General features: G+C 33.4%; 1 protein-coding gene across 3 annotated transcripts in view; it reads right to left on the bottom strand.

Moving 5' to 3' along the window:
• Positions 1-7,099, bottom strand: part of LOC110103741 (pentatricopeptide repeat-containing protein At5g02830, chloroplastic) — a 125,567-nt gene extending 118,468 nt beyond the window's left edge. For all 3 annotated transcript variants that reach the window (XM_020832557.2, XM_028692315.1, XM_028692316.1), the window contains exon 1: positions 6,527-7,099. In XM_020832557.2, coding sequence (XP_020688216.1) covers positions 6,527-7,073 — 547 coding nt within the window. In that variant the 5' untranslated portion in view covers positions 7,074-7,099. The remainder of the gene's footprint in view (positions 1-6,526) is intronic.
• Positions 7,100-9,938: the final 2,839 nt, after the last annotated feature.

Raw genomic sequence — 9,938 nt, 5'->3', positions numbered from 1 at the left:
TATTGTTTCTCAAAATTCAAATTTGGATTCATGCTGGTAGACTAACCTATGGAAGCGACATATATTTTGTGAGGTTTGATGAGAAACAATGTGATAAAGTTCTGAGAAGTTCTCTGAGAGTTTTAGGAAAGAGAACGTTAATAATACTATATTTAAGTTTTTAAGATTATGTATGTAGAAAGTTTTACTTGTGTTCAAATGCAAATGAATCGAGCCGAGCCAGTTTGTGAGTTTTCATGTTTGAGTTTGTTTAGTATTAGCTTGTTCAATTTCGGTTCGTGTTTTTATCGAGCTTTATTATTTTTGTTCTGTTTGGTTCGTATTAAAATATTGGGTGTTCATGTTTAGTTTAAGTTAAATGTTTTGGTTCATATTTGGTTCGTTTAGTAGTTATCAAGCTTTAAACAAACAAGCTTAACTAGGTATGAACAGCTCAATTTCAATATGATTCAAATCAACTTAAACAAACTCACCGGACTTCGCCGTCGACGATCACCGGACTTCGCCGAGCCTCCTTCCTAGTCGCATCTGGTCGCAGGCCGTCGGAGGAATGCAGCATGGTAGAGTATATGGCTTAGGTGCGCAAGCTCAGGCATACGAGGGGATGACATCCTCTACGGCATCCAGCTTCGCATCCAGTTCGCATGAGTCCTTACAAGCTCAACAAATAAGTGCCCTTCAAGCTGAGCTAGAACAAGTAAGGAAATCACAAGCTGATTGGCAGGCTCAGCTGCAAGCACGGGTTCAAGCTCAGCTGCAAGCACAGGTTCAAACAAGTATTCAGCAACACAATCAGTTGTTGGATGAAATACGCAAGATGAGGGAGCAGCTGAGTGGAAAAGAGGTAGCTCCACCTGAGGAGTCCACGGAGTCAGAGTAGTTTAATTTAGTTTATATGAACTTGTTTATTTCTGTGAACATGTTTTATTGAACAATTTCTTTTAATGTGATGTGTTTAGTTGATTGTTAGTACTGAACTGTTTCTTTTAATGTTATAAACTGTTATGAAATTGTTGATATGTTGTAATGTTACAATTGAATTATGGTAGAATTGTTATTTGTATTTGTTTGCAGGTGTGGAAATTTGATTGTTGGCTGAGAAGAAAATTTTTTTTTTTCAATGCTACAGGTTTCCGGCGGATTTTGCGCCGGAAGTGCGCCGGTAATGACGATACAACGAATCGTATCGTGTGTACCGGCGCCTTTGTTCGGACGGAAACTACCGGCGTAATTACCGGCGCACAGTCCGCCGGTAATTACCGGCGTATACTTTGCATCACAAGAGAGTTCGTGGGTTTCCTACATGCACTTTGCGGCGTTATATCCGCCGGTAATGGCCGACGCATAATGCGACGATAATTACCGGCGGAAATGGCGCCGGAATTAAGACGTTTTTCAACGTCGAAAACGATCCGTTTTTTCGCCGGTAGTTCGTCGGAACATGCGCCAGAGAAATTTCCGACGCAAATTTGGCGCCGGAAATAATTTATCGACGCGGCCAAAACCGGCATATGAATTTCCGCCGAAAAGTGCGACAGAAACTTATGGTTCCATCGGATTATCTATGTTTTACGGCGGATTTTGTCCGCCGGTAATCAGGGGTTTTCCTGTAGTGTTATATATGGATTATTGACCAAGAAATTAATAATACTTCTATGTCGAATATCTGATCAACCATCTAATATTATTGTCACTTTGGTCTCAGTCCAAGTCTTTTTAACTTCATCCACCATTTTTGAAGTTGTCTTAACCTCCTCATTTAGCATACAAGTCCTCAGCTCATACATGCTTGAAAGTTGTAGTCCTCTACCATAGCTTCCAACAGATCGTAACATATTAATCCACGACGAACTATAACAACATTGAATGGTATATCATTTTCATAGAAGAATCTAGCAATATATAAACAAACTTTGTTCCTGAGTTCCTTTGTAGCAATAGGAGAAATATTTTGAGTGTTTGTATTTTCCTTGTCATCAATATTAACAATAAATCTATCCATGGGTCCCTTAATGCCTCAGAAGGAAGTAGCTGGCTCCCACTACTAGAACCTTCATGCTGTGAACCATAGTAAGAAGAATTTCTAATCATCTCTTTCATATTTCTTTGTGTAATCTCTTTTATGGTGGCAAACTTCTTTAAGTAATCTATACATTCCTTTTTCACTTCATCAGGTACTTTTGCACATAATCCCACATTGACATGCGTAGAGGCTAGGTGATCATTCAAGCTCTTGACACTACCAGTAATGCACTTCTCGCAGAAATTATATTTCATATAAAAATATCCCTTCTTTGCACCTTCGTATGTCATTTCAACTTAAGTGGCATATTTTCATGCAGGATCTTTCCTTCTTTTGCCACTAGTCATACTAATAATTGATAGAAATAAATAATTAACAGCAAATAAGAAATATAAATTTAATCATAAATTGATGACATATATCATTTTTTAATGAAAAAATGAACTAGAATTGATGACATATAAAGGACTCTATTGTTTTAGATTTTAATGGCACAATAACTTATTATTTATTTATCCTCATTAGTCTTTATTTGCAGAGATAACAGAGGCTCGAGGAAGGTAAACGGCAAAAGCATAATCAAAGTTGGAAGTATGGAAAGATGTATGAAAGTTACATGTGAATATATTACTGTACGTATTATATATGAAAAGATGTATGATTAGAATCGAAGTTGTGTTTGGCTAAATTTATGAATATTCAATTTGTTGTTTGAATCTTAATATAACAATAAAGGTTAATTCTCCCTTCATAATTATGCATATTCACTTAGCATGTTCTTGACAAAATTTTCATAGAAACATTCATTAGTAGAACAAAAATAATATCATCTGCATAAATTTATATTAAAGAGTTTTCAAAATATTTTTATTTTAAAATCATAAATATAATGTATAATGATGTGTTTCAAAAGTTTTTGGTCAATGCTTTCAACAAATTTGGCTTAATTTCATATTAAAACCACATAAAAAAGTTGTATAAAATATAAGAAAATAAACCAATTTTGCCAAAATTCCCAAGTTTCAGATTAATTCTTGTGAATGGTGGGATTCAATAAATCCTAAATTTAATCAATAATAATAATGATAGATAGCTTTTATCATGCATGACAGATGATTTTTTTTTTTATTTGAATTCATATTTGAATTTCAACAATGAACATAATTTTATAGTTGTCAACATTAAGCAAAACCAAAGAAAATGATGGGAATTAAAAATCTTTATCAATTTCAAGATTTGGGGAATGTGGTTGAAATCCCAATTAAGAAAAAAAGGTATCTAAAGGTACTATGTTTGCAAAATGTAAATAAAATTAAACTGGAAGCCAAATGTTTTTCGAAGATGAGATTTTTTTGCATCTTAATACAAATAAATGCATTAAAATAATTCATAAATAGAAATTCACTTAGTTTTGATAAAGATTGTGAAGATATTGATTAACCCGGAAAAAAATGATATAAGATGATCATTCTCAAGAAGGCTATATGATTGACGATTGAAAAAATAGCCCCTATAAATGGATTAAGGTCAGCAAAAATGAAATGGAGAGTAAGAATTCAGAAAGCCATCTATTAAAAGAAATCCAACAAGGAAGTAATTTATATTTCATAAAATTTGTATCGATTACAGGAAGCAGGCGAAGAGGAAGCAAACAATGAAAGGGAGTTAGGGAAATAAATCGTTACCTTCACAGAGAGGTACGTTGAAATCGAGAAGAAGATGGCTGCTAAAGTCGACAATCAGGCGAAGATAAAGCAAATGACGGGAAGAAAAATCGTTACCTACACTACAGCCGTAGAAAATGAACCCTTCGATTACGGGAAGCAAGCGAAGAGGAAGCAATGAAAGGGAGTTAGGGAAACAAATCGTTGCCTTCGCGGAGAGTACGACGAAGTTGAGAAGGTGGCTCTTGAAGTCGGCATTTCGAACCCCCTCAGTTCTCACACGAATCACTTGCTAACGAAAAGCAAATGAAGATGAAGCAAACGACGAAAAGAAAGATAGAGCTACGAAAGGAAATAAATCGTTACCTTCGCCTCCAGGTACGTCGAACTCGACCGAACTGTGGATGTCGAATCGGCGGAGTTCGTGTTCGCCTTTTAGTTCTCACACGAAGCATATACCCTAATCCTATACTCGACTCTTATACGACTACACCGCTTGGTGGTATATACATATAAACCGAGGCGGTGCCTCATTACGCCCCGAGGCGTTACGATCCAAAGCGTACGCCCCATGTGAAAAAATCGCACGCACTGCCGGACCCTTCGAGGCTGAAGCCTCGATGCGCATAGCTTCCGCCTCGACTTAAGGCGCGCCTCAATGCATACACCTCGTCTGCCTTTTTATTCGATGGTTTTATTATAGAAACTTCATATAGACAATATTAATTGGAGTCTAATAAATTTGGTACGCCCATTCTCATAGAAGAAGAATTACACTCAAGTGAAATCGACAACACCATATGACCATTTATTGAACGAAAATGGTAGAGACTAAAGCAAAACATGCTAGAAGTTGAGACCATGAAAGAAGATCATATTTTTATATATCTTTATTTATTGATCATGTTCCTTGAGAAGGTTCCATGGTGCACATAGAAAGATGGACAATTAATTATTTCCATATTTCTAGGAGTTACAATAATTATAGGCCAACTTGGACTTGTCAACTCCTTAAGAAAGCAAAGGAAATATACAATACCACCATTTTATCTCAGATAGTCAAAAAATGAATCAAACTTAGTATTGCAGAGTGACCGTTAGATGAGTATGAAGAGGAACAAATGAAGAGTAATTACTTGGGTAAAAAAGGATGTATTTCGGTGACTAAAGTTCCTAGAACTTCTTCGAGATTAACACATTATTTGAAAATCTACATTCCACCCAAATTATACTATATAATCTTTAATTAAATTATTTAAAACTGCCATCTTTAAAATCATTGTCATCGGCCAAAAATGAAGAAAAAATTAACATCACTTTTTATCATATCCCAAATGAAAGAATCGTCATGCATATCTTAGCCATCATAATTTCTAGAATCTAATTAAGGCCTAAAATGCATCTATTTCCTCATCCTCTATTTCATACAAAATAGTTACTACCAATAACAAAGCTCCTCTTAAAACACCTTTATCATAATTGACCTATAAGAGAAATGACAAAGGAAATTCTCCAATGTAGAACAAGTATTATGTCATGAGCACTTGAAAGAATTTAAAAAAATCCTAATTTCAGCTCTAATCACTCAAAACTCAGCAATAAAGCAGATTTAACAGTTTCTTAAATCATAAAGTTCTAGATACTACTCTCGTGGAGTTGTAAACACAAGCTTTAAAAATAGCATTCAATGCCTCTATTCAGTTGTGAGCATTATTACTTCTCCCAAGTACAATTGATATTTTTGCAAAATTTCAAATTTGCAACAATCTTTGTGATCTCAATCAACAACATCAAGATTTTATCCCACTCCATAGGGTCAGTTATACGAATTTTTTTACTCCATTGTGTCCTATTAAGAGTTAAATTCTCATTTAAATCTAATAAAAAAATGTCATTTCTAATACTTTATAACCAAATCTTTTTAGATGTACATCTACATTTCTTAACATAGATCAGATCTAATAGATCTACTATCCTAACCGAGTCATCAGAATACCGACATTTTATGTGACCAAACAATCTAAGGTGACTCTCTAATCTTATATGCCACTGGAGCTAATTTAACCTTTTCATGTATATACTCATTTTGCATTTTGTCAGTAAGGGTAAAGCCACTCATCCACCTGAGCATCCTCATCTTTGCAACACTTAACTTTATGCTTCTATTTTAATGGTCAATGCTCTACGCCAAAAGTATTTTAAGTCTCATCACTATCTTAAAGAATTTTCCCTCAAGCTTAAGGGGTACTTTTCTATCACATAGCAGGCTCAATGCATTCCTCCACTTCAACCATCCAACTTGAATTCTACTAATAATATCTTCATCTATTTCACCATCGCTTTGAACAATAAACCTGTGATATCTAAAACATCTACTCTTTTTAATGGCTTGATTGCCCAATGTCACAATCTCCCCTAGAACTATTACTATTAAAATTACACTCCATGAATTTAGTTTTAAATAATGTTTGCAATTTCAATCATTTTACATAAATATGTCATGGCTGCTAATCAGATGACTAATGACGTTCAAGGGATCAGTAGCACGAATAGTCTACAGACACTGATGACTGCAGATTGGACTAGCAGCTTAAGAACAGTTGGCATATGACAATGTAGTTTGGCCATCTTAAATTTATCGCGGTAACGACTGTCATATTTAACTAAAGTTGATCTATGCATTTTGATCGACGATTGTTTATTTAAACACAATATCCATGAAATTTACTGAAATGATAGCCAAGGTTGAAGGACCTCTTTAAGTGCTTGCGGCCGAGCTCTGATTTACTTCAGTATCAAATAAACCATCTAAAAATAAGATACATCTGCTTGAATTTACCTGCAAGAATTTCCATCAACCGCACAAACTCCTCTAAACTTCCGTGGTGCATGAGCCTTCCACATTCATCCCTGATAGCTTTGATGGCCGAGCCATGAAGCAGAGAAAATGGCCTTATCCCCAGCTTATCAAGCCTGCCCAATAAATCGATAACATCCTCAAGCCTTCCATCGTCGATGACGGCGGCGATTCCTCTGGAGATCAACTTGGCTTCAATGCGAGAGATGAAACGGGATCTATCAACGAAGTTGATGGCGTCGGAGGTCAGGATGCCCTCGGAGATTGTGAGGAATTCATGAAGCCGGCCGGTTAGGGCGAGCTTGGAGGCCAGGCGTGCGTAGTGCTTAAGAAGGTGGGAGGTGGAGGGAGCGGCAGAAGAGACACACTGTTTGATGCTTAGGAGAGATGGGGAGAGACGGAGGGGGTCGAGTGACTTGCAGTCAGCGTGGTTGCTCGAAGGAGGCGGGAGAGGTTTCCGGCGAGTAATAGCGTTGGACCAGGTCGGAAGGAGAGAAATGGAGGCCGCTAGAACCGCGACCACGGCCATGGGAGTTTGGGAGCACAGGGAGAAGATATTTCAACATTTATCTCTTTTTTTTTTAACCTTTTTCTTTTGTTTTTGTAAATGGCATTTAGGTCAATTAAAACAAATTTACACACACATCATCATATAAGATTAGAAACTAATATCTCTTAGTTGATAATCAAAATTTACAATCAACAAATCAAGATGAGCTGCATACTAGTTGTTTAATTTTAAAAACTTGTCATCAACAACGAGTTATGTATAAACTTCTATTAAAAAAGCCACCCCATCAAAGGAGATATCTTCTCCGAATCTTACTCTCTTTTTTCTCGCATGTTGATTAATAAACAAGTTGGACATACTTGTACGGCAGTGGTGATTTTTTCCCTTTATTTCAGCTGGTGTTGCTAACCAAAGGTATCTAGTCGTTCTAAATATGTTCTAGATTTAATAGAAGATATAGATAAATAAAATATAAAATTCTTATAATTATTAATATGAGCTTTATATTTTTGTATTTTTTATATTTATATTACATGCCAAAAAAGTTTTAACAATAATAACATCAAGTCTTTATCCTACCATGCGGGGTTGGCTACATGAATCATTTTTTTTTTTCATTGAGTCTTATGAAGAGCTAAATTCTCACTTAAATATAATAAAGATGTCATTTCTAATATTTTCTAACCAAGTCTTTTAAGTCTACCTCTATCTTTTTTAACATAGGTCAAATCTAATACATCTACTCTACTACCAGAGTCTCTTAACATAGTTCTCAGTATTAATCCAATTTGATTTTGAGAAATATTAATATCACGTCGTAACCTATGCTCAATAATTCTCTCCCATAGTTTTAAAGTATGATACATTAACTTTATTCTTCTATAATTTGTATATTCTTGTGTATCACATTTATTCTTAAAAATAGAAATCGAAATACTCCTCCACTCATCTAACATCTTTTTAGTTTTTAAAATAAATTTTAAAAGTTTCGTAAGCCAAGAAATTCCTTCATTTCCTAAGCATTTTCACACCCTATTAGAATATCATCAGGTCCACACTTTATTTTCTTTAAAGCCTCTCTAACTTCAATTTTACTAATGCACTAATAAAAATAAAACTCTCTATTTTCATTTAGGGTGCTAAGGTCACTAAAGTCAATCGTATTTTCACAATCTTCATTGAAAAATTATCAAAATATCTCACTCCCTTTTGTTGAATATTCTCTTCTAATAAAAGCACTTTTTGATCTTCATCCTTAATGCACTTTATTTAAACTAAAGTCTTATTATTCTTATCTTTTATTTAGCTAAATTATACATATATCTTTCTCCCTCCTTGGTATCTAATCTATTATATAAATCATTAAAAGCTAAATTTTTGCATCACATATTGCTTTCTTGTACTCCTTATGGGCCTATTTATATCTTTTCAAATTTTTGAAGTTTTTACATCTAACCAATTTTTATAACAAAAGCTTCTTATTTTTTATATTTTCTAGCATATTTTGATTCCATCAGCAACTATTTTTATTATTATTAGCTTTTTCTTTTGATACTCCAAGCTCATCTTTTACGACATTCTTATTATCATTAGTTATTTTTTTCCACGTAACATTAGTTTCCTCATATATAGTCAGAATATTAAGATCTTAAATATTACTCTCAAAAATATTTTTTTTAGTGTTGTTTAAATTCCCCCATCTAATCCTAGGATAATATTTTACTTTATTTTATTATTATGCCCTTTCATCTTAAAGTCCAAAACTGATAAGTGATGTTGGATAAATAAACTTTCACTCGGAATAACCTTACAATATTACATTCTAAATGATCTATTTTTCTTTTAAGAAAATAATCAATCTGATTTTTACTATATTCATTTTTAAAAGTGATGAGACGTTCCTCTCTTTTTTTAAAAAAAAGTGATAACAATTATAAAATTATAAACTCGAGAAAAATCTAATATGATCCTACCACCATCATTAGTCATGCCAAACCCATAATCACCAATAATGGTTTTAAAATCTTCTACCTCTCTACCAACATGTCCATTTAAATCTCCTCGAAAAAAAACTCTTTCTTTATGATGTATCTTTTTTATTAATTCTTCTATGTCATTCCAAATTTTTTTTTTTGAATATATATATAAACCTATTTAAGGAGCATAAGCACTTATAATATTAATAATATTATCATCAATAATAATCTTTAAAGCTATTAATTTCTATTAATTTCTATCTTCAATTACTATTAATATTTAAGGAGCATAAGCACTTATAATCTTATATTACTATATTCTATCTTCAATTCTATTAATTTCTACAACATTATCATTCAAACTCTTATCTAAAACCATACCACACCATTTCTAATATGACTTCTATGAGAATACCATAGTTTAAACCCTAAATTATCAATCTCCTTAGCATTCTCTACAACCCATTTAGTTTCTTGAATGCATAAAATATTTATCTTCCTATGAATCATAATATCAATTAATTTTATTTATTTACTTGTAAGAGAACCTATATTTCAAGTTCTTATCCTAAATCTAGTTTTATGGACTAACTTCTTTGCCAACATCCATCTGTGATTTGGGAATCCTTGTCAATTTAACATTGTACCTAGGCGCTAGTGCAACAGCCCTTACACACTTCTCACTATATTTAGGCCATACAATGCATTGCTTCTAGGGAATGCCCTAACATTAACATAATATATTAAAGGATTAATGCCAAAAAAATTATAGTAGTAAAAAAATTAAATAAAATTTTTTACCTTTGTATATTATAAAGATCTCGCACACATACAAATATGACATGTTGAAAGTAAAAAAAAAACCAACTAAAATGATTACATTATATATATATATATATATATATAT

The sequence above is a fragment of the Dendrobium catenatum genome, unplaced genomic scaffold (assembly GCF_001605985.2).
Source record: "Dendrobium catenatum unplaced genomic scaffold, ASM160598v2 original_scaffold_171370, whole genome shotgun sequence".
In the NCBI taxonomy this organism is placed as follows: Eukaryota; Viridiplantae; Streptophyta; class Magnoliopsida; order Asparagales; family Orchidaceae; genus Dendrobium; species Dendrobium catenatum.
Note: the sequence above shows the minus strand (reverse complement) of the source record. Positions and strands in the feature narration are given on the sequence as shown.